Source organism: Pristis pectinata, chromosome 3, assembly GCF_009764475.1.
Source record: "Pristis pectinata isolate sPriPec2 chromosome 3, sPriPec2.1.pri, whole genome shotgun sequence".
Lineage (NCBI taxonomy): Eukaryota > Metazoa > Chordata > Chondrichthyes > Rhinopristiformes > Pristidae > Pristis > Pristis pectinata.
Genome location: NC_067407.1, coordinates 2,768,473 through 2,793,891, shown reverse-complemented (window position 1 = coordinate 2,793,891; position 25,419 = coordinate 2,768,473). Strand labels below are relative to the sequence as shown.

General features: G+C 49.5%; 1 protein-coding gene across 1 annotated transcript; it reads right to left on the bottom strand.

Moving 5' to 3' along the window:
* Window positions 1-16,849: 16,849 nt before the first annotated feature.
* c3h1orf52 (chromosome 3 C1orf52 homolog) lies at window positions 16,850-25,013 on the bottom strand. Its single transcript, XM_052013095.1, has 3 exons — window positions 24,688-25,013; window positions 22,379-22,571; window positions 16,850-17,208 (listed from the first exon to the last, which is right to left on the bottom strand). Exons 1-3 carry the CDS (start codon window positions 24,949-24,951, stop codon window positions 17,048-17,050), a joined length of 618 nt encoding a protein of 205 aa, XP_051869055.1. The 5' UTR covers window positions 24,952-25,013; the 3' UTR covers window positions 16,850-17,047.
* Window positions 25,014-25,419: the final 406 nt, after the last annotated feature.

Genomic DNA, 25,419 nt, shown 5'->3' with positions numbered 1-25,419 from the left:
CCGTTGATGAATCAGGAGGAACATTTTTAGCCAGAATCTGGGACATGCATCTAGAGGGATCAATTAAGGTGAGATGGATTTAAGGGAAATACAGATAAACGGGGGAGGAACAGAGAGGAAGGATATGTTGACAGAGTTTGCAGAGAATGAATGGGGGAACTGATTAGGACAGGGTGAAAGGCTTTTGCTTTACCTGTAATATTTTACATAATTCTTCATAAAGTGGTCCTTGACGTTGAGATTGGGGGAAGGGATCCAATTCCATTATCTCAATCCCTAACACACACACAGACTGTCCTTAGGTTACAAACACCCATCTTATGGACACCTATACATATGAACGAGCTCCTGTAATATTAATAAATTCAAACGTTCGACGTATGGCAGAACTAGTTTCCTCTATCTCTCTCCACTTTTATTACTGTCCTTTCTTATCCATCTTAAGTGCTTTTGATGCCATTTATTTTGATGACATGGAGGTATGGTTACTGTAGTGAGTGATCTTTGTGTATTTTCCGACTTACAGACAAAATCGACTTATGGACGTCTGTATAAGTAGGACCTGTTGTTACCCGGGGCTGGCCTGTATGTAGAATGCGTGAGGTTGCATGCCCTCTTTGAGTATTTGAAGGGACTGCTCCTCAGTTTCAGTTTGCTTTCCTGCTCTACACTTCTGATCTTTGAGCACCCAGCAGGTCAGTTGAGGGACCTCCTCAGGGTCTGGTCCAAGGCCTGGCTGAGGTGACTTTCAGGGGGGCCCAGGTGGGGGACGTGGGGTTGGTCCATCAATGCCAACTCCTTCCCCCTCTTCCATAGAACATAGAACTGTACAGCACAGGAACAGGCCCTTCGGCCCACTATGTCTGTGCTGAACACAATGCGAGAGGGTTGAGAACTTCAAGTTCCTGGGTGTGAACATCACCAACAGCCTGTCCTGGTCAAATCACGTAGATGCCACAGCCAAGAAAGCTCAGCAGCACCTCTACTTCCTCAGGAGGCTAAAGAAATTTGGTTTGTCCCCTTTGACTCTCACCAACTTTTACCAATGCACCATAGAAAGCATCCTATCTGGATGCACCACGGCTTGGTACGGCAACTGCTCTGCCCAGGACCGCAAAAGCTGCAGAGAGTTGTGGACACAGCCCAGCGCATCACGGACACCAGCCTCCCCTCCTTGGTCTTTACCTCTCACTGCCTTGGTGAAGCAGCCGGAATAATCAAAGACCCCACCCACCCGGGACATTCTCTCTTCTCTCCTCCTCCATCAGGTAGAAGATACAGGAGCCTGAGGGCACGTACCACCAGGCTTAAGGACAGCTTCTATCCCACTGTGATAAGACTATTGAACGGTTCCCTTATACAATTCCCTTATACTATGACCTCACGATCTACCTTGTTGTGACCTTGCACCTTATTGCACTGCACTTTCTCTGTAGCTGTGACACTTTACTCTGTACTGTTATTGTTTTTACCTGTACTACATCAATGCACTCTGTACTGACCCAATGTAACTGCACTGTGTAATGAATTGACCTGTACGATCGGCATGCAAGACAAGTTTTTCACTGTCCCTCGGTACAAGTGACAATAATAAACCAACACCAACAAATACCAATACCAATTAAACTAAATCTTTTCTACCTGCACATGATCCATATCCCTCCATTCGCTACACATTCACGTGTCTGTCTTAAAAGGCTCTTAAACCCCTCTATCGTATCTGCCTCCACCACCACCCCTGGCAGCACAGTCCAGGCACCCAACGCTCTCTGTATAAAAGAGTGTAAAAACTTGCCCTGTACATCTCTTTTAAACTTTCACCCTCTCACCTTAAATGTATGTCCTGTAGTACTTGACATTTCTAGTCTGGGAAAAAGACTGACTGTCTACCCTATCTATGCCTCTAAATGTCTCTATCACGGACAGGCATGGTAGTGTAGCGGTTAGCATAACTCTTTACAGCACCAGCAACCTGGGTTCAAATCCGGCCGCTGTCTGTAAGGAGTTTGTACGTTCTCCCCGTGTCTGCGTGGGTTTCCTCCGGGTGCTCCGGTTTCCTCCCACATTCCAAAGACGTACTGGTTAGGAAGTTGTGGGCGTGCTATGTTGGCGCCGGAAGCGTGGCGACACTTACGGGCTGCTCCCAGAACACTCTACGCAAAAGATGTATTTCACTGTGTGTTTTGATGTACATGTGACTAATAAAGAGATCTTATCTTATCATATCTGCCTCCACCACCACCCCAGGCAACACATTCCAGGCACCCACCACTCTCTGTATAAAACACTTGCCCTGCACATCTCTTTTAAACTTTCCCCCTCCCACCTTAAACCCCTGCCCTCTAGTATTTGACATTTCCATCCTGGGAAAATGACTCTGACTGTCTACCCTATCTATGCCTCTCATAATTTCTATCAGGTGTCCCCTCAGCCTCCAACACTCCAGAGAAAACAACCCAAGTTTGTCCAACCACAGACACATGAATATGCAGGGAGTGGAGGGAAATGGACCATGTACAAGCAGAGAGAATTAATTTAATTCAGCATCATGTCCGGCACAGACATCGTGGGCTGAAGCACCTGTTCCTGTGCTGTACTGTTCCATGTTCTATGTTCCAACAGCTTCTCACAGCAGGGAGAAGGGGCACACTTGGGCTATTAGTTGAAGGGGTGAGAAACAGCCAGAGCAGGAATTGTTTGCTGGTTCCGTGTTCCGAAGGAATGCTATATTGCGAAATCAGATAATATACTATCTGATGGCCTTTATCTCACGGCGAGGGTTGCAAACACTGAAGGGGGGCTGGTGTGGGACTGTGTTTTCAGACTGCCGGGACTGTCAGGCCGTCAGGTTTTGCCCTTGAAATTATCAGTCAATTGGACCAGAAAACACTTCCAACCTCCACTCTGACCCCACGCAGTGCAGTGGCACAGTAGGCAGAGCCGCTGCCTCACAGCCCCAGAGACTTGGGTTCAATCCCGACCTCGGCTGTGCGGAATCTGCACGTTCTCCCCGTGACCATGTGGGTTTCCCCCGGGTGCTCCGGTTTCCTCCCACATCCCAGAGACGTGGGGGTCGGTGGGTTAATTGGCCGCTGTAAATTGTCCCCAGTGCGTGGGTGAGAGGTAGAATCTGGGGGGAGTTGATGGGAAATGGGGGTGGGGGGAAGAAATGTAAGTGTGTGGTTGATGGTTGGCATGCACTCTGGTCTGAGGGGCCTTTCTCGGTGCTGTGTGACACTCCTGCCCATTCCTAGTATCTGCAAATCTTTGCCCTTTCCAGTTCTGGACTGAGCGATATTACTGAGGAAGCTCACTCCTGATCAAGAGCCTGTTCAGAGTGAAAACAACCTCATTTCATCCTCTTGACTTTTTACCTGCAGTGTTAAAACCGAAACTGTTCCCGCTCCAAAGAGTTAAGGGGCAAGTTTTTACACAGTGCAACAGTTCCTATGACCTGTGGAATGCATCGCTAGATTGCATTACATTTTCAGAGCCAGGCTAGAGAAAACATACGCTGAACTCAAAACTTTCTTTGCAAACCTCTTGCTGAAGAGACAAAGGGATCTCTATGATTTACAACATGTGTTTTGCATCATCCGCACACAACACATTCCACCCACAGCTCGCTCCTAACAGTTGCAAGCTCCCATAAAAGAGTCCAGAGGAACATCTACCACACACTGAGCGCGTTGCGTGTAAGAGTGAACCCAGCCACTTTGGCAGGGGCTCAGCAGGTTGTCACCTTGCTAATTTATGATGAGGGAGGAGGTGAGTGGGGAGGGCAGGGGGGGGTTACGTGGGTGGGTTGCGCAGACACATTTCTTAAACTTGCTCTGGGATCAGACATGACCCATAGCAATGACTCAATTAATGCTGGTGATGCCAGCAACAAGAACAACAGTGGGGCATAAAGGAATGACAGAACACAGGAGTCTCAACAAAAACAAACCTCAGCTATAAGGAGAGGTTGGACAGACCTGGGTTGTTTTCTCTGGAGTGTCAGAGGCTGAGGGGAGACCTGATAGAAGTTTAAAAAATTATGAGAGGCACAGATAGAGTAGACAGTCAGGGTCTTTTTCCAGGTGGAAATGTCAAATACCAGAGGACATGGGTTTAAGGTGAGAGAGGGAAAGTTTGTACAGGGCAAGTTTTTTAACACAGAGAGTAGGGGGTGCCTGGAATGTGCTGCCAGGGGTGGTGGTGGAGGCAGATACTATAGAGACATCTAGAGGCACTTAGACAGGCACATGAACATGCAGGGAATGGACGGATATGGGCGTTGTGTAAGTAGAAGGATTAGTTTAGTTGGGCATGGATATGAAGAAAATGGAGAGGTATGGACCATGTGCAGGCGGATAGGTTTAGTTTAATTTGGCATCATGGTCAGCACAGACTTGTGGGCCGAAGGCCTGTTCCTGTGCTGCACTGTTCTATGTTCCATAATTACCAGAGCTGCGCAAAGTGACTTCAGATTCCCTGAAGCTGTGCTTTTCTTCGGATGATTTAGGCTCAGTTTATTGGGTGTGGAGCGGTGTTCCTCTGACTGGAGGTCTGTGACCAATGGTGTTCCACAGGGATCAGTGCTGGGACCCCTGTTGTTTGTGATATATATACATGACCTGGATGAAAATGTAGATGGTTTGATTAGCAAGTTTGCAGACGACACAAAAATTGGTGGAGTTTGTGGATAGTGAGGAAGGTTGTCAAGGGATACAGCAGGATATGGATCAGTTGGAAATGTGGGCAGAGAAATGGCAGATGCACTTTAACCGGACAAGTGTGAGGTGTTGCATTTTGAGAGGTCAAGTGTAAGAGGAAAGGATACAGTAAATAGCAGGACCCTCTGGAGCATTGATGTACAATCCATAGCTCCCTGAAAGTGGCAACACAAGTAGATAGGGTGGTGAAGAAGGCGTATGGCATGCTTGCCTTCATTGGTCAGGGTGTTGAGTATAAAAGTTGGTAAGTCGCATTGCAGCTGTATAAAACTTTGCAGTATTGTTTGCAGTTTTGGACACTGCATTACAGGAAGGATCGGCAGGCTTTAGAGAGGGTGCAGAAGAGGTTCACCAGGATGTTGCCTGGATTAGAGGGCATGTGCTATATGAGAGGTTGGGCAAACCTGGGTTGTTTTCTCTGGAGAATTGGAGGCTGAGGGGAGACCTAATGGAAATTTATAAAATTATGAGAGACATAGACAGGGTAGTTAGAATTTTTTTTCCCAGGGTGGGAATGTCAAATACTAGAGGGCATAGGTTTAAAGTGAGAGGGAGATGTGCGAGGCAAGTATTTCACACAGAGAGCGGTGGGTGCCTGGAAAATGCTGCCGGAGAGGTGCTGGAAGCAAGTACGATTTTAACGTCTGAGAGGCGTTTTAGACAGACACATGACCAGGCAGGGAATGGAGGGATACAGACCATGTGCAGGCAGATGGGATAAGTTTAGATTGCATCGTGTTCAGCACAGACATGGTGGGCTGAAGGGCCTGTTCCTGTGCTGTACTGGTCTGTGTTCCATGAATGATTCATCTCCTGACACACAAGACCTCCCCACCATGTCAGGAGGGTGATGGAGCACTCTCCACTTACCAGGGTGACTGCAGCTTCAACAATACTCAAAAGGCTCAACACCATCCAGGACAAAGCAGCCGCTCGATCGGCACCCCACCCAGCCCCTAAACACCCCCTAAACACCCCCTCCCTCCACGACTGGCACACAGTGGCTGTAGAGTTCACCGTCTACACAATGCACCACAGTATACACCGTCAACACCACGCACCGCAGTGTGCACCGTCTACACCACGCACCGCAGTGTGCACCGTCTACACCACGCACCGCAGTGTGCACCGTCTACACCACGCACCGCAGTGTGCACCGTCTACCCCACGCACCGCAGTGTGCACCGTCTACCCCACGCACCGCAGTGTGCACCGTCTACACCACGCACCGCAGTGTGCACCGTCTACACCACGCACCGCAGTGTGCACCGTCTACACCACGCACCGCAGTGTGCACCGTCTACACCACGCACCGCAGTGTGCACCGTCTACCCCACGCACCGCAGTGTGCACCGTCTACACCACACACCGCAGTGTGCACCGTCTACACCACGCACCGCAGTGTGCACCGTCTACCCCACACACCGCAGTGTGCACCGTCTACACCACACACCGCAGTGTGCACCGTCTACACCACGCACCGCAGTGTGCACCGTCTACCCCACGCACCGCAGTGTGCACCGTCTACACCACACACCGCAGTGTGCACCGTCTACACCACACACCGCAGTTACTCGCTCAGGCTACTCTGACAGCACCTCCCAAACCCACCCCCTCTCCCACCAAGGACAAGGGCAGCGGGTGCAGGGGAGCACCACCACCTGCACGTTCCCCTTGAAGTTGTGCACTACCCTGACTTAGAAGTATATCGTCGTTCCTTTGTTGTCACTGGGTCGAAATCCTGGAACTCCCTCCCAGTCAGCACTGTGGGGGCTCCTTCACCAGAAGGACTGCAGCAGTTCCTGAAGGTGGTTCACCCCCCCCCCCCCCACCCCACTTAGGGTTAGGGTTAGGGTTAGGGTTAGGGTTAGGGTTAGGGTTAGGGTTAGGGTTAGGGTTAGGGTTAGGGTTAGGGTTAGGGTTAGGGTTAGGGTTAGGGTTAGGGTTAGGGTTAGGCAATAAATCTTACCAGTGACTTGTAGCTAAACTTTTCTCACTTATTCATTTTTCAGAAGATATTTCAACTGACAACATAGTCAGCATGGATGAGTTGGGCCGAAGGGCCTGTTTCCATGCTGTATAACTCTCTGACTCTATGTGTTAAATGTTGCCTTGCTGGAGACATTCATGGAATTCCAGTACAGAGTGCAGGCAGATGCTGGCATGGTGAGCAGTGAAGGGAATGATCCAAACTGGAGATGCTAGAAGTGGAAGAATCCAAAGATCTTGGAGGATTCCAGCTCCAGAGACCCAGGTTTGATCCCGACCTCCGGCGCCGTCTGTGCGGAGTTTGCACCTTCTCCCTGTGACCCTGTGGGTTTCTCCCGGGTGCTCCGGTTTCCTCCCACGTCCCAAAGACGTGCGGGTCGGTGGGTCAATTGCCCCTAGTGTGTGGGTGAGGGGTAGAATCTATGGAGGGTTGATGGGAATGTGGGGAGAATGGGTTTCAGGGGAATAAGTTGGGAAATGAGATTGCTCTGTGAGCCTGCATCGAATTACGGGCAAATGGTCTCATCCTGTGTGATAAGGGCACAGGTTTAAGGTGGGAGGGGAAAGACTCTGAGGGACAAGTTTTTCACACAGACAGTGATGGGGAAATGGAACCAGCTGCCAAGGAAATGGTTGAGGTGGTACAATTACCACGCTGGAAAGGCACTTAGACGGGTGTTGTGAGACAAGTTCAAAGGGTCTCTAAGGATGAAGACTCTGGACACAGTCTTTGGAGTTAAAACGATTTATTTATAAAAAACAAACACAGAAAGGATAGCGGGAGCAATGCACATGTGCACACACGCACGCTGGTGATCGCGAACGTGGGGGGATCGCAACAAGGGTAAGGTGCGCGCGCGTGCGCTCACACACACACACACACACACACACACACACACACACACACACACACACACACACACACACACACACAACGAACTGGGTACAAACGATCAATGAAGAAACAATACGATGCCTGCCACCCCTTGACTCAGTGCAGGCATCGGCTCTGCGCTACTGGGAATATACTTAGAACGCTCCTAACCCCTGTGGAAGTGCACACTCTTACCAATGGTCTCTTCAGCGTTGTTTCACGATTCCTCAGAGCAATCAAGAGAAAGAGAATCACGCATGTGTGGCACTCTTTATAGTGCTGGAGGGCTGGGTGGTCCAGCCCAGGTAGTTCAAACAGGCCAATGGCCCAAGGCCAGGTACAAAGGTGTTTACAGAGGCCAGTGGTCAAGTGTGGATGGATGGGTGGGTGCAGCCAGACCTTGATTGACAGTGATGTGTCTTTCGACCAGGTGATCAGTGGTGTCACGTGACAGCCATGACCCTTCACAATACAACAGGTTCGTGGATAGGAAAGTTTAGAGGAATATGGGCCAAACACAGGCAAGTGGGACTAGCTCAGTTTAGGCAACTTGGTCAGCACAGATGAGTTGGGCTGAAGGGCCTGTTTTCATGCTGTGTAACTCTATGGATCTATAAGACAACATGGAGAGTGGGTTAATAATTTTGACGTTCTCTGTCATGTCGCCTGTTGTTCCCAAAGAAACACATCCCACTTATCCAGCTGGGCTTCTCTTACTTCTCTTTCTTTCTTATAAATATTTTACCCTGTGCTTCTAATCTTTTATCGAGTTCGTTGGTGACGGGTCTACTCACCAGCCAGCACCAACACTCTGACTGTGCTGATGTTATGGTAGCACTGGCTGTTGTCACTTAATGAACATAAACTATCCAACTACCTCCTCTTGTCTGCCGACATAACCCCTCTGACCTGTCTTAGAGTTGTCAGCTTATCATGGGCTTATCACCAGTGTTACGGTATGAGATGCACCGAGCTTGTACAAAGCACTGCTTTCTGTGGCTTCAAAGTGTACCTTAACTCCTCTTCATGTGTTGACTTTTGACTGCCATCTAGTGCCTCGGTGAATCTTTGTTCTGAATCCCAGTGCCCATAGCTCCTTTAACCTGAAATATGTACGTGTGTGTGTGTGTGTGTGTGTGTGTGTGTGTGTGTGTGTGTTTGCATCTGTGTATGTATGTGCATATGTGTGCACGCACATGTTTGTATCTGTGTGTATGCATGTGTTTGTGTGTATATGTGTGTCTGTGAGTGTGTATTTGTGTGTTTGTATCTGTGTGCATCTGTAACTGTGTGTGTGCATGTGTGTATGTGTTTGTATCTGTTTATGTGTGGTATGTGTGTTCATTTCTGTGCGTGTGTGCACGTGTTTGTATCTGTGTGTATCTGCATGTGCGTGTTTGTACCTGTGTGTCTGTGTTTGTAACTGTGTGTGTGCATGTGTGTTTGTGTGTATGTATGTATCAGTGCATGTGTATGTGTTTGTTACTGTGTGTGTTTGTAACTGTATGTGTGTGTATTAGTGCATGTGTATGTGTGTGTGTCTGTGTGTGTGTAGGTGTGTCTGTGTGTCTTTGTGTGTGTGTGTGTATGTGTGTGTTTTTGTGTGTGTGTATATGCCTGTGTGTGTGTGTTTTTGTGTGTGTGTATATGTCTGTGTGTGTGTGAGTGTGTGTGTGTGTGGTATGTTTGTGTGTGTGTGTGTGTGTGTGTGTGTGTGTGTGTGTGTGTGTGTGTGTGTGTGTGTTTTGAAGACCTGCACACATTAAAAGGTAAGTACCTCAGTCAGGGGAGAGATCTGAGACTGATAGCTGGCCAAAGAACAGGAATGATTCTCACGATATCCTTCAGTCTGGCAGCCCGAGGGGACCAGCTACGTGTTGCAACATGGACCGCTCCTTGGGACTGAAGCTTGTGCCTCGCACTGTTGGAGGTTGCTGATGATGCTCTCACCTCAAGCAAAAGATCAGCCTCTTAATGAAACAGTGTTGGGGACGGAGAGCCATCCAGTAGGGTAGCTCTGCTCCCTGCACCGTACACATCAAGCTTACTGAAAGTACAATGGGACATTGGTCAGCTGGAGTGGTGCAGGAGTTTCTCTGCAGTATCTTTGATCAAAATCCAGAGGCAGAAGGAGAGAGAGAGCGAGTGATTTGCATCTCAATCCAAGTAGAACTGTTCAATAAATGCTGAAAATGCGAGAAAGACTCAGCAGGTCAGGCAGCATCTGTGGAGAGAGGAACAGTTCCAGGACTTTTACTCAGACCTTTTTGAAGAGACCCAGACCAGAAACGGTAACTGTTCAGTAGGCTTGAAGTGGCCTCATCCTACTTCTCATAAGAACACAAGACAATAGGGGAAGGAGGAGGCTACTCGGCCCCTCAGTCCTGTCCCACCATTCACTGTGACCGTCGCTGATCTGCTCCAGGCCTCATCTCCTCTTCTGTGCCAGTTCCCCATCGCCCTCAGTTCCCTGATATTTCAAAATATTTATCTCCCTCCTCTTTAAACCCCACAGAGATCCAGTCTCCACACCCTCTGGGGTAGAGAAACCCAGAGATCCCTCTGTGAGAAGTTCCTACATACTCAGTGTAAGCACAATAGAGTCAAGGACTTCTATCAATTTTTACAGGGTGCACTGCAATCTCTTGCATATCATGTTGAAATGCTGTTGTAGAGTCATAGAATCACACAGCACGGAAACAGGCCCTTCAGCCCATTAAGTCCGTGCTGACCATCACCCACCCATTTACACCAACCCTACACTGATCCCATTTTATTCTCCCCACATTCCCATCAACTCCCCCCAGATTCTACCCCCCACCCACACACTGGGGGCAACTTACAGCAGCCAATTAACCCACCGACCCACACGTCTTCGGGATGTGGGAGGAAACGGAAGCACCCGGGAGAAATCCATTTGGTCACAGGGAGAACGTGCAAACTCCACACAGACAGCACCGGAGGGCGGGATCAAACCCGGGTCTCTGGCTCTGTGAGGCAGCGGCTCTGCCTGCTGTGCCACTGTGTCATTCTATTTACAAAGAAGAGCTGTCCATTCCAGATCTGTCCACACCCTTACAGCTTTTCAAATGGTCAATCAAGTACTTCATAAATGAGTCTTTCTGCCTCAGCCAATTATATTAAATCATTTACTCACTGGTGTCACTCACCGAGGCTGTTCTTAATTAAATTTCCTCCCCGCAAATTAAATCTCCTGGGTTAAAAAAAATTCCAGCCTATCCATACTATAGGTTTAAGGTGAGAGGGGAGAGACTTAATAGAAACCTGAGGGGCAAATTTTTCACCAGTATATGGAACAAGCTGCCAGAAGAAATGGTTGAGGCAGGTACATTAACAACACTTAAAAGGCACTTGGACAGGTACATGGATGGGAAAGGTTTAGAGGGATGTGGGCCAAAGGCAGGCAAATGGGACTAGCTTAGATGGGAGGGCAGGAACGGTAGTGTAGTGGTTAGCATAAAGCTTTACAGCGCCAGTGACCCGGGTTCAATTCCGGCCACTGTCTGTAAGGAGTTTGTACGTTCTCCCCGTGTCTGCGTGGGTTCCCTCCGGGTGCTCTGGTTTCCTCCCACATTCCAAAGACGTACGGGTTAGGAAGTTGTGGGCGTGCTATGTTGGCGCCGGAAGCGTGGCGACACTTGTGGGCTGTCCCCAGAACACTCTATGCAAAAGATGCATTTCACTGTGCGTTTCGATGTACATGTGACTAGTAAAGATAAAGAATAGAAATTCTGTTGGGCATGGAGTAGTTGAGCTGAGGGGGCTGGTTCCGTGCTGTATGACTCCATGACTATGATTCTATCCAATGCCTCCTCATAGCTAAAATTCTCCAGCCCTGGGAGCATCCTCATAAATCATCTCTCTGGTGGTACTTCATCTATCCTACACACATTTCTGTAGCTCTGGCCAAGATGGTGTCTTATGATCCTGGCAGATTCTGCCCATTCTTATATTGAACTATTAAAGCCAGGTACCAATAATGCCTTCATGGTCACCCTAACTGTCCCCCTATTTCCCTTCAGTACTCTGTCATCTACCATGGATGACCATGCCTCATTTGAACTCCCAAAGGCATTAGTCATCAAGTTGTAGAAACAGGCCCTTCGGCCCACCAACTCCGTGCCGACCATCACCCACCCACTTACACCAACCCTACACTGATCCCATTTCATTCTCCCCACACTCCCATCAACTCCCCCCAGATTCTACCCCTCACCCACACACTGGGGGTGATTTACAGCATCAATTAACCCACCGACCCGCACATTTTTGGGATGTGGGAGGAAACCGGAGCACCCGGGGGAAACCCACGCGGTCACAGGGAGAACGTGCAAACTCCACACAGACAGTGCCCGAGATCAGAATTGAATCTGGGTCTCTGGAGCTGTGAGGCAGCAGCTCTACCAGTTGTGTTAGCTCAGACTTCTCAGGATTGAATTCCAAAGTCAAAGTCGAGTTTATTGTCATCTGCACAAGTCCATGTGTGCACAGGTGCAATGAAAAACTTACTTACAGCAGCAGCACAGGCTCAGAGAATCAGATAAGCAGCATTCACAAGAAAAACATAAATTAAACATCAATTATACACAATTTTTACAAGAAAGAACACAATTAGAACAAAAACTAAGTCCATTTTAGTGCAAAGTGATCAAAGTGGTCACAGTGTTGCTAAACTGCAGTGATTAGGGTTGTGCCGGTTGGTTCAAGAACCGAATGGTTGAAGGGAAGTAGCTGTTCCTGAACCTGGTGGTGTGGGGACTTCAGGCTTCTGTACCTCCTGCCCGATGGGAGCTGCGGGAAGATGGCACGGCCCGGATGGTGGGGATCTTTGATGATGGATGGTGCCTTCTTGAGGCAGCACCTCCTGTAGATACTCCCGATGGTGGGGAGGGATGTGCCTGTGATGTACTTGGCAGAGTCCACTACTCCCTGCAGCTTCTTGCATCCCTCCAACATGGTGTAACAGTGTTGGAGTGAATGAATGTTTTGAGAGGTGGGTGGGTTGCCAAATAGATGGGCCGCTTTGTCCTGGGTGGGGTGGATCTTATTGAGTGATGTTGCAGCTGCACTCAGCCAAGCAATTAAAGAGTGTTGCATCACACTCCTCATTTGTGCAGATGGTGGAAAAGCCTTGGAGTGTTAGAAGGTAAGCCACTCACTGCAGGAGACCCAGCCTCTGGCCTGCTGTTGTGGACCCAGTATTTATGTGGCGGATCCAGCTGAATGTCTGGTCCTCAGGATTTGGATGGAGTAGATTCAGCGGTGGTCATACCACTGAATGTCAAAGGTAGGTGCTAGAATGTGGTCTCGGTCTTGCTTCGTCTGCTGGGGAATTACAAATGGAATTGAAGATGGTGCAATCGTTGACCAACATCCTCACATCTGGCCCCATGATGGAAGAAAACAGCTGGAGATTGTTGGGGTTTGGACACTGCCCTGGGAAACTCCTGCAGTGATGTCCTGGGACTGGGATGACTGACCTCCAACAACTACAGCCATCTTCCCCTTGATGCCCATTGTCTTCAGTAGAGCAGTATATCTGTGCTGTGTAACTGTATGACTCTACCAGGCTCCTTGATGCTGGACTTGGTCAAATGCTACCTTGATGACAGGGCAGTCACACCCACCTCTGCAATTTAGCCCCTTGGTCCTTGTTTACAAGATTTGATGAGGTCTGGAGACAAGTGGTCCCAGCAAAACCCAGACTGGGTCGATAACATTCCCGGGGCGACAATGGCTAACACGAGGGGACATAATTTTAAGGTGATTGGAGGAAGGTATAAGGGGGATGTCAGGGGTAAGTTTTTTACACAGAGAGTGGTGGGTGTGTGGAACGCACTGCCGGCAGAGGTTGTGGGGGCAGATACATTAGGGACATTTAAGAGACTCTTAGACAGACACATGAATGATAGAGAAATGGAGGGCTATGTGGGAGGGAAGGGTTAGATAGATCTCAGAGCAGGATAAAATGTCAGCACAACATTGTGGGCCGAAGGGCCTGTATTGTGCTGTGCTGTAGGGTTCTGTGTTCTATAACACTGTTGTTGACACCCTCCAACACGTGGCTTATGACTAAGACTAAATGTCGCTATTTCTTGCATCCTAACGATTAACGCTCCGAACTTGGATGGGCAGACTTACAGCAGCCACACTGCACACATATTTGTTTGGGTTGTTGACTTGGAGGGGATCCTGCAGCTGGTGGTGTTCCTGGCTGTAGTTGTTGGAGGTCAGTCATCCCAGTGCCAGGACATCACTGCAGGAGTTTCCCAGGGCAGTGTCCAAACCCCAACAATCTCCAGCTGTTCCCTTCCATCATGAGGCCAGATGTGGGGATGTTGGTCGAGGATTGCACCATCTTCAATTCCATTTGTAATTCCCCAGCAGATGGAGCAAGGCCGAGACCACATTCTAGCACCTACCTTTGACATTCAGTGGTATGACCATCGCTGAACAAATATACAAGTTCAAGTTCACAAATTCATAAGCTTTAACAAGAGAAAAAGACATTTTTATTTCCCCCAACATAAAATTGTCAGCATAAACTCAATTGCAAATATAAACACATCTATTGCAAATATATTGTATTTGCTATATTTAATTCAATTTTTAAAATACAATCTTACCCAATAGGGTGATCTTTCTGATGACATGAATTTAGTAAACTAATATCTAGAAGAAGTATCTGTCAGTTTGAGGGAGCCAAAGAAACTACAAGGAATTCCTCTGTTGGAGATCACAGTAAAAGGTTGAATGCACATCATCCATTCTACAAACCCAGGAATTAAGATGAGCTGCTGCATCAGGAGCCTCAACAATATCTGCCAGCTCAACTCTATTGTGGGACAATATCTTCCAGCTGCCAGCCATGTACTGATTACACCGTCCCACACTGGTCCCATCAAGGTTAATGTAAATTCGTAGGACAGCACCTCATTCAAAATGGCATACCGCAGCCCACTGAGCTCAACAATAAGTTTAACAATTCTAGTTCATGAGCACTGCCCCGTTTTTGTTATAAAGGTACCTGATAATGGTTCTGCCATTCCCATCCACACCTCCATCAGATTCATCGTTTCTTTCTTCACTCGTTCCTTTTACACTGTCTGTCCTGATGAAGGGTCTCAGCCCAAAACGTCGACTGTCCATTTCCCTCCAATGCCTTCCTCTCACATCTAGTTTGCTTCACCTTGGTTATTTACTCTTTTCCGAATTCCACCAATCACAGGCCTTCCCTTTCATTCTTCCTCCCCATTTCTCCTGAACCGTACGTGTTTAAGATCTGTTCTACTGCTATGGCTTTCCTCTTCTGATAAAATGGTCTCCAACCGGAAACATCAATCTCAACCTGGAGATAAATGCAAATTTTATCTTGGAATGCCGTGTTGTTTATCCAGTTTCTGCATCAGTCAGATTGTAACATTGTTCTAATCTATTGCTTTAGATCGAGAGAGGGACTTCTTTTGGATCATATGCATTGCTGGACAGAGCCCAAGTTTATGAAAAGGATCTTGGATAAAATAAGATCTTGCCTCTTCAGATAATCTTAAGTTTCATAGTCACACAGCACGGAAACAGGCTCTTTGGCCCAACTCGTCCATGCCGACTGTGTTGCCCAGTGAGCTGGTCCCATCTGCCGCGTTTGACCCACAGCCCTCTAAACCTCTCCTATCCATGAACTTATCTAGATGGCTTTTAAATGTTGCTCATGTGCCCGCCTCAACCACTATTTCTGGCAGCTCCTTCCAAATACGCACACCCTCTGTGTGAAGAAGCTGCCCAAATCACTGCTTGTGCAACTTGTTAAGCAATAGAAGATTTAGCTCCACCCTGTCCTGTGCTGAAATCCAATCACATTTGGTCACCTTGCTGGATTTGATCGCCGGCATCTTGTCCAATCGTGCCCAGCAGACTACACCAGTTTTAAACTTCTCGCCCTTCAGTCCCAGCAGCAGGTGCTACAGCTGTTTAGAACAGTGTACACGCTGCTTTTGATCCAGTTCTGTAGACGCTACACCAAGTCTCATTTCTTGACCAATTTGCTCCACCACTTTCTGTCTTGCACCTGGCCTAATAACCTCTCCACTACTTTAAGTGTGCGCAGTGCCAAGGACACACAATGCAATTCTCAACTAAAAGTCTGCTGTTTACAGGGATCACTACAGCAGCTTCTTTACCCTGCTGGAGGAGCAGACAGATGTTTTAGACACACGCCATAACTCTGAGCTAGTTAAGTCGTGACATGTTCTCCTCACGTGGAGGTTATCCTAACTCGTCGTTCCTTTACTATTAACCTTTATCGGTAGAATTCCACTCCGTCTGTCCTTCCGCATCGTGTCTGTTATTGAGCCCCAACTGAGCAGTCAAAAGGTGTTTAACGAACACCAAATATTAGATTTATGTGTACGTTTCGAAGGACACTTTCACGGAGATCACCAATTTCCAATAAAGATCACTCTGCCCAAGTGTCAAGTTTGAAGTGTTCCCAACACTTTACTGACCCAAATAAAATCCAAGCCAAGGGCTCTACAACTAAACGTTAGGATCATAACACGAAACACATGATTCAGTCCAAGTGATCTACCAGTGTGTAGACTCCTCAGAAGTCTGCAGCCAGCACCATCAGCCGAGCCTTCCATCCCTTTCTTCCTCCTGTTTCAGCTGGTTTAACCTTCAATGCAAATAAACGAGTCACTCTAACCTCTTTTAGTGGTAGTTCCACATTCCACCCACTCTCAGGTAATGAAATGTTCCCCATTCCATATTGATTTTTTAGTGGCAAGCTTATATTATGGACAAATTCGAGTGTGTCTTCAGTATAATTTTCATATCTCACACATCATGCCATTACCCCTTCCTAACACACGGGTCACATTCAGTGTCGAATGTGATGAAACAGAATCAAAGGATACTAGAACAGAACAGCAATCAAACACGGGTTACACATTCAAAGTTTAGTAAACTAGGAGTGCCGGAAAATATACCTTTAATAGGAAATAGGTGAAGATATAGGATCATGTTGTTAAGATGCCAGTTACAGAATGACTGGCTAAGCAGTTAGCTTCCATTTCACCGGTACTTTGTTGACACCGTGCCTAGATAACATCTTATGATGCTTGGTTAAACAACGATGCTGCATGAAGTCTGTTTTAAAACATTGTTAGTTTGCCTGCTGGTTTCTTTTGGCACAGCACAATAGGAGAGAGCCTCTACCCTGTTCACCTGAAAGAATCCAGTAATCGATATATACACACATTGCTTTATTTGAAGGAACTTCACTGGGCATTCAATGTTCCACACAGGACTACATCTCCCACACACCATTCAGAGCCCAGCCATGAGTTTCGGGCATTAACGGAGCCTGTGGTTTGAGAGGACAGTGGCAGTTTTAGTTCTGAGCGTGCAGAGTAAACTCGGTGTACATTCCATCCAACAACTGCTCGCTTCATTCTTTGAAGCAAAACTCCTGCCTGAGGATTCGTTTTTCTTCTTCAACGAAACTCTTCTCTCTGTTGGCCTGCCCCTCATTCCGTTTCCTCTTCTCCTTCTGCTGGAAAGTCTCAATCTTACGTTTTTTGTTGGAAGGTTCCTCGGCATTCTCTTCATCTGAAAGGCAGAGAAAATGCTCATCAATAAACAACAGTCTGACATTTAATGATTGTACCTCAATGCACAGTGCAATGAATTGACCTGTACGGACGGCATGCAAGACAAGTTTTTCACTGTACCTCAGTACAAGTGACAATACCAAACCAATTTACTAAATTACGAATTAACTTACATCAAAATTTAGATAGAACAGTTTATCTCAAATTGATGAATGAACAGAGAATAACTCACACTTAGTAAATAGTTACGTTACAAGAGCAATTCTTGCCTAATATCCGTGCTTCAATCTGGACAAGGCCAAGAAAGCCAGTAAATAGGAAACTGGCCGTTCCCAAAATAAAATCCAAGATTAACCTCAGGAATTTGAATTGAAGTGATGATGAAACAAATTCAGAGACGCAAAGGAAACCTTTAACACCATCTGTTTTGACCCCAAAAAGCTGAGGACCCAACAGCCACTAGGATCATTGCTGACCTAAGTCACTTGACAACCATTCCCGAATTAAAGACGATCCTAATGAGTATGAATGCTAATTTTTCCACTGTGGCATGGAATCCCTTTGCCTTGTTAGAGGAGATCTCTCTACAATTCATAGTCGAAGCCCAAGCAATTAGGAAGTTTGAAGAGGAGCATTCAGCCACACAAGTCTGTTCTGCCATTTAGTGAGAACGGGGCTGACCTGTGAACAGCAGCCACAGGCCGTCCTTGTTCTTGGTCGCCAATACCTTTTGTACCTGTGTATTGTGGAGGGCCGTGGCTGTCGCATGACAGCACTACCCAATATCTGGTCGAAAGACACACCACTGTCAATCAAGGTTTGGCTCCACCCCACCCATCAGTGCACACCTGACCATTGGACCTTTAAGCATTTCTGTACTTGAACTCGGGCCATTGGCTTGTTTGAACTACTTGGGCTGGACCCCCCAGCCCCCCAGCACTTGGATAGGTACATGGATAGGAAAAGTTTAGAGGGATATGGGCAGGGAAGTGGGACGAGCTCAAGTGGTCAACTTGGTCGGCATGGGTGAATTGGGCCAAAGGGCCAGTTTCCATGCTGTATATCTCTATAATTCCATGAGATGCCTGCAAACCCACAGCAGACAGCAAATCCATCCCCATAAAGACATCTAAACAGCTGACACAGTGGCTCAAACCACTACATCCCGCCGAAAATATTGCCTGTGCCTCAGCATGTGTGTGGTTTTCTCTCTTTGACTGCTTCGAGGAATCATGGACCAATGCTGGAGAGACCGCTGGTAAGGTGTGCACTTCCACAGGGTTAATTCCCGGTAGCATAGAGCTGTGTCTGCACTGGTGGCAGGTATCGTATTGACTGTTCCTTGATTGTATGTACCCAGTTAGTTGTCTGTGTGTATGTTCCCCCTGTTGTGATCTTCCCACACTCGCTGTAAACTGTGTGCGTGTGCGTTACTCCCGTTACCATTTTCCCTGGTCTGTCTGCAAATAAAATCCTTCCTCGACAGACTGTGTTCAGAGTCCTTCACTTTTGAGACCTCGAATTTGTTTCCTTTCACTCATAACAACCTGTCCAACTGTCTTTTAAATGTTAATGTACCTGCCTCAAGCGCTTTCTCCGGCAGCTCACTCCACATACTGTACATACCACCCTTTGGTATGGAACGGTCTTAAGATCAGCCCATCATCCTCCTACGCTCCAGTGAATAAAGTCCCAGCCTGCTCAACCTCTCTCTATAACTCAGTCCCGGCCACATCATCGTAAATCCGCTCTGCACTCTTCCCGGCTTAATGGCATCTTCCAGGGTGACCAAAACTGAACACTCTGTTCCAAATGCAGCCAGGTTAGCCAGTGCGGTTGGAGCCTGATTGTGCAGCTGTGTGCTGCTGAGGCACAGACAATATTTTCAGCGGGATGTAGTGGTTTGAGCCACTGTGTCAGCTGTTTGAATGTCTTTATGGGGATGGATTTGCTGTCTGCTGTGGGTTTGCAGGCATCTCATGGAATTATAGAGTTATACAGCATGGAAACTGGCCCTTTGGCCCAATTCACCCATGTCGACCAAGTTGACCACTTGAGCTCGTCCCATTTCCCTGCCCATATCCCTCTAAACTTTTCCTATCCATGTACCTATCCAAACGTCTTTTAAACGTTATAATTGTACCCACCTCTACCACTTCCTCTGGCAGCTCGTTCTTTACACCCACCACCCTCTGTGTGAAAAACATGCCCCTGAGGTCCCTTTTAAATCTCCCCCCTCTCACCTTAAACCTGTGCCCTCTAGTTTTGGACTCCCCAACCCTTGGAAAAAGACTCTGACCTTCCACCTTATCTATGCCCCTCATCATTTTACAGAGGTTTATAAAGTCACCCCTCAGCTTCCTTTGCTCCAGGAAAAAAGTCACAGCCTATCGAACCTCTAAAAACCTTCTGCAGCAATACACAACAAGTGCTGGAGGAACTCAGCAGGTCAGGCAGCATCCATTGGAGGGAAATAAACAGTCGACGTTTCGGGCCGAGACCCTTCATCAGAACTGGAAAGGAAGAGGGCAGAAGCCAGAATAAGAAGGTGGGGGGAGGGGGAGGAGCACACGCAGGCAGGTAACAGGTGAGTCCAGGTGAGGGGGGAAGGTAGGTGGGTGGGGGAGAGGGAGAAGATGTAATAAGCTGAGAGGTGATATGTAGAAGAGGCAAAGGGCTGAAGGAGGAATCCAGTAGGAGAGGGCAGTGGACCATGGAATAAAGGATGGGGGAGGGGAGGGGAGGAGATGGGCCGGTCATCAAGGCAGGGAAAGGGAGCCACAGGAATAAGGGAAGACAAAGGAGTTGGGGGGGGGGAGGAAGAAAACAAGGGGTGGGGTTACGGGAAGTTCGAGAAATCGATGTTGAGGCCGTCAGGTTGGAGACTCCCAAGGCAGGATATGAGGTGTTGTTCCTCCAACCTGTGCCTGGCCTCAACGTGGCAGTAGAGGAGGCCGTGGATAGACATGTCAGTGTGGGAGTGGGATGTGGAATTGAAGTGGGTGGCCACTGGGAGGTCCTGGCTGTTGCGGCGGATGGAGCGAAGGTGCTCGACAAAGCGGGTCACCCAATCTGCGTTGGGTCTCATCGATGTACAGGAGGCTACACAGGCAGCACTGGATGCAATGAGTGACACCCTCGGACTCACAGGTGAAGGGCTGCCTCACCTGCAAGGATCATCTGGGACCCTGAATGGTGGCGAGGGAGGAGGTGTAGGGACAGGTGTAGCACTTGGTGCGGTTGCAGGCATAAGTGCCAGTGGGGGTTATCAGTGGGGAGGGACGAGTGGACAGGGGAGTCACAGGGAGAGCGGTCCCTTCGGAAAGCAGAGAGAGGGAGTGAGGGGAAGATGTGCCTGGTGGTAGGATCCCATTGGAGGTGGCGGAAGTTGCAGAGAATGATGTGTTGGATACGGGGGCTCGTGGGGTGGTAGGTGAGGACAAGGGGAACCCTGTCCGTTGGGGGGGAGGGGGTGAGGGCAGACGTACGGGAAGTGGAGGAGATGTGGGTGAGGGCAGCATCGATAGCGATGGAAGGGAAACCCCGGTCACTGAAAAAGGAGGACATCTCCGATGTCCTGGAGCAGAAAGCCTCATCATGGGAACAGATGCAGTGGAGGTGAAGGAACTGGGAGAAGGGGATGGCGTCCTCACAAGTGACAGGGTGGGAGGAGGTGTAGTCAAGGTAACTGTGGGAGTCTGTGTGTTTGTAGAAGATGTCTGTGGTTAATCTGTCTCCGCAGGTGGAGACAGAGATCCAGGAAGGGGAGAGAGGTGTCGTGGATGGACCAGGTGAATCTGAGGGCAGGGTGGAAGGTGGAGATGTTAATGTTCTGCTTATCATCATCCAAACTCTACAGATGCTGTCCTGAGAATCTCCACCTACCAAGAAAGGAGGGGAGAGGGAAAACAAAGTACCGACCTGTCGAGAAATGCACTAACAGAACTCCTTGGAAAGGACGACAGGACTGAGCAGAAGCAAACATCACACTCGGTACAAGGGACGGACTATTTAGGACTGACGGGGAGGAAAATACCTTCCTGCAGAGTGTGAGGAAGCTTCCAAATTCACTACCCAAGAGGCTCAGTCCTCGATCCCCATTTGATATAAACTCTATGGATTTCTGGACATGAGAGGAATGAGCAATATGGGGATACTGAAAGAAACAGCATCAAGGTAGAAGATTAACCATGACCTTGTTGAAGCCTGAAGGCTCAGCAGCCATCCCCCGCCCCCGTTTCTGAAGGGTGATGTAATTCCAAGCGCGATGGGGTGTGACCTGGAGGGGAACCTGGAGATGGTGGTGTTCCCCTGCACCCACTGCCCTTGGTATAGAGGTCATGGGTTCAGGAGGTACTGAAGGAGTAGCCCAGGCAGTACACATCACAGGCACAACGTACCAATGGAGGAGAAGGTAAGTATTTTGGGTACTTGATGGGGCAGTAATCAAGCCAATTGCTTTGTCCTGGATGGTGTTGGGCAGCTCAAATATTGTTGGTGCTGCACTCACCAAGGCAAATAGAATACACCATTGCATTCCAGCCTTGTATATGGTGGAGAGACCTGGGGGTGTCAGGAGGCGAGTCACTTGCTGCAGGTTCCCCAGCCCCTGACCTGTCCTTGCAGTCAGGGTATTTATGTGGCTGTTCCAGATGAGTTTCTGGTCAACGGTGTGACCTCCAGGATGTTGATGGCATGGAACTTGGCAATGGCAATGCCGTTAAATGTGAAGCACAGGTTGTTAGACTCTCCCTTGTTGGATACGGTCATTGCCTTGCACTTGTATGACACTTGCCTTACTTGCCACTCAACAGCCCATGCCCAGGAGTTGTGTCCAGGTCTTGCTGCAGGCACGCAGGGACTGTTGCATTTTCTGAGGCGTTGAAAATGGAATTAAAGATCATGCAAATGTCCCCAGTCCTAACCTAATGACTTAGGAGAGTTCACCGAATGTGACTAGTTGTCACAATACACGCCAGAACAAGATCGGGCATATACTTTGTGACAGATTTCCAAATTCTTTGTTCTAATGAAAAAATCGTCACAGGCAAAAAATGAGGCAAAATTACTTCATATCCTCTGACTCCAGAGCAGATGACCCAGCAGTTAAGCCAAACTAACACCCCCGTTTGAGGAAATTGGGACTGGCATGTGTAAACGAAACCCACCTGATTCAACGACTTCTGCCGCTTCAGGAGGTAAGGCTGACGTGCGCTGAGGAGCATCGTCACCGTTGTCCTGGTACATGCTCGACCACTTCACCGCCATGTCCACCCCCGACGGTGCCTTTCTCTCCTCCACCGTGTAGGTTTCTGGCGGAGGGACGGCATTTGTCTTCCAGACCTTGAACTCTTTTGGTGGCTGTCAATTTGCAGAAACACTGATTAGTAATAAACTGAGCACTTGCAGAAATAAGGACATTTTCCCCTTAGCTTTTTCTAACCACAAAGTACCAGGAAAATTAATTTACATTTGTGCATCTCAAGAATGGTTTTCTGAAGTAGTAGCACCATGAATTATTGCACAGGCAGCTCCCGTAAACAGCAAGGTGATAATAACTATTCCTGGGCATGGTGTCTGAAGGATAACTGTTGGCCAGGACCTTCAGGTAACATTGCGGGACCTTTTCTAACCAGCCAGCATAAGGCCTTTCCAACAGTGCAGTGTTTTCACAACACTGCACCAGATGTGGCCAGGATCCAGAGACCTGGACAACTTGTCCAGAGACACAATTTTTAATCCAACCATGGCAAGGAAATTGATCTATTATTATTGTCACATGTACCAAAGTACAGTGACAAACTTTGTTTTGCATGCCATCCATTCAGGTCATTATTTTCAGGTAAAACAAAAGAGATGATTGTGGATTTTAGAAAGGCTCAGGCTGACCAATCACCGCTGTGCATCAATGGCATCATTGTACAGTGTGTCAGCTGTTAGAAGTTCTTGGGAATACATTTAGCAGACAACCTGTCCTGGTCAACTAACATCTCTTCCCTCGCCAAGAAGGCACAGCAGTGTCTCCACTTTTTACAGCGGCTGAAAAGAGCAAACCTGCCCTCCCCCACCCTCACTACATTCCACAGGGACCATTGAGAGTGTCCTGACCAGCTGCATCTCAGCCTGGTTCGGTAACTGTAACATCTCTGACCGTAAGTCTTTGCAGAAAATTGAGTACAGCAAAAAAGATCATTAGAGCATCTCTTCCCTCCATCTCAGATATTTACAATACACGATGCACACGTAAGGTTTATAGAATCATAGACAACCCTTATCATCCCTCCCACGACCTATTTGTCCCACTGCCGTCTGGCAAGCGGCACCGGAGCATCCGGGCCAGAACTACTAGACTGTACAACAGTTTTCTCCCCCAGGCTGTCAGGCTCCTGAATACCCTGGTAGACAAATGCCGTGTCAAAAGCTCTGGTTTGCACAACGGCGTATAAGAACTTTGGCTGCTGCTGAACATGTTCATACAATGAGTACAACACACTGAGATATTTCTCTTGTCCAACTCGGTTTTGCACTAACTCTGCACTAAATTTGTATTCTGTATATACTGGTTTTTTTGCACGATTTGTACTTGCACTATTTTTTCCTAATTTTTTTTGTCTGTGTTTATTGTCTGTCTTCCGTTCCATGTATGTCCTCTGTTGTGTGAGCCTGGGGGAAACGACATTTCGTTCCGCCGTGTGTTTTTATGGCATCTGGGTGACTGACAATAAAGTAACTTGAACCTGAACTGAAATAAAAAGCTAGAATGCGATGGCCTTGGGATAGTTGACACTGGGCCCTCCTACGGCTGCACTCGTCGCTCACTGATCCACGTACCAGGAGCACGACGGGGGTGGGGGAGACTGGGGGGTGAGAAGGGTATGGGGAGAGTGAGAGTAACGGGGGCGAAGGGGCAAGTGGGGGGGGGGGGGCGAACGGGGTAACGGTCAATCGATGTTGGGTCCTGCTCGCGCTCAACCCCACTGACCCCGCCCACCACTCCTGACCCCGCCCCTCGCCCCACCCACCATTCCTGGCCCCTCCCAGAGACCCGCCCCTGGCCCCACCCCTCTCTCGGCCACACCCCTGGCCACGCCCCAGAACCCCTAGCCTCGCCCCCTGGACCCACCCACTCGACCAGCCCTCCCCTGGCCCCGCCCACTCTCGACCGCCCCTCCATGCCCCGCCTTCTCTCGGCCCCGCCCCCTGGACCCCTTGGCCCCACCCCTCTCTCAGCCCCACCCCCTGGACCCCTTGGCCCCACCCCTCTCTAAGCCCCGCCCCCTGGACCCCTTGGTCCCACCCATCTCTCGGCCCCGCCCCCTGGACCCCTTGGCCCCACCCTCTCTAGTCCCCGCCCCCTGGACCCCTTGGCCACGCCCCTCTCTCGGCCCCGCCCCCTGGACCCCTTGGCCCCGCCCCTCTCTAGGCCCCGCCCCCTGGACCCCTTGGCCCCGCCCCTGTCCCCCGGGTCCCCTCGCACCTCCTCCGGGGCCCGCACCAGCCGCCGATCCCAGTCGATGCGGCCCTTCCGCGGGTCGGTCAGGAAGCTGGGCCGGGACACGCTGCCGAACAGCTCGTCCGGGGCGGGGAGAGCGGGGCGCGGGCCCGCAGGCCTGGGCCTGGTCCCGGCGGCAGCCCGGGGCTCCGGCGGGGCCGTCAGCGGCTCCGACTCCGGCTCCGACTCCGACTCCGAGCTCCCGTAGGCGGCGAAGTAGGACAGGGGGTCACTCGGCCCCTCCGCCATGCTGACCCTCGGCGCCGCCGGGGCCGTTCGGGGGGAAAGGAGGAGCCCCTGGTGACGTCCCGAGTCCGGACCTCCCGGCACCGCGCCCTCTCCCGGTCGGCGACCGTACCTGCACCCGGACCTCCCGGCACCGCGCCCTCTCCCGGTCGGCGACCGTACCTGCACCCGGACCTCCCGGCACCGCGCCCTCTCCCGGTCGGCGACCGTACCTGCACCCGGACCTCCCGGCACCGCGCCCTCTCCCGGTCGGCGACCGTACCTGCACCCGGGCCTCCCGGCACCGCGCCCTCTCCCGCTCGGCGACCGTACCTGCACCCGGACCTCCCGGCACCGCGCCCTCTCCCGGTCGGCGACCGTACCTGCACCCGGACCTCCCGGCACCGCGCCCTCTCCCGGTCGGAGGACGCCTCCAGCTGTGCAAGTTCTGGGGTGACCCATGGGTAGGGCAGTAGGTGTTGAGTGGAGCGG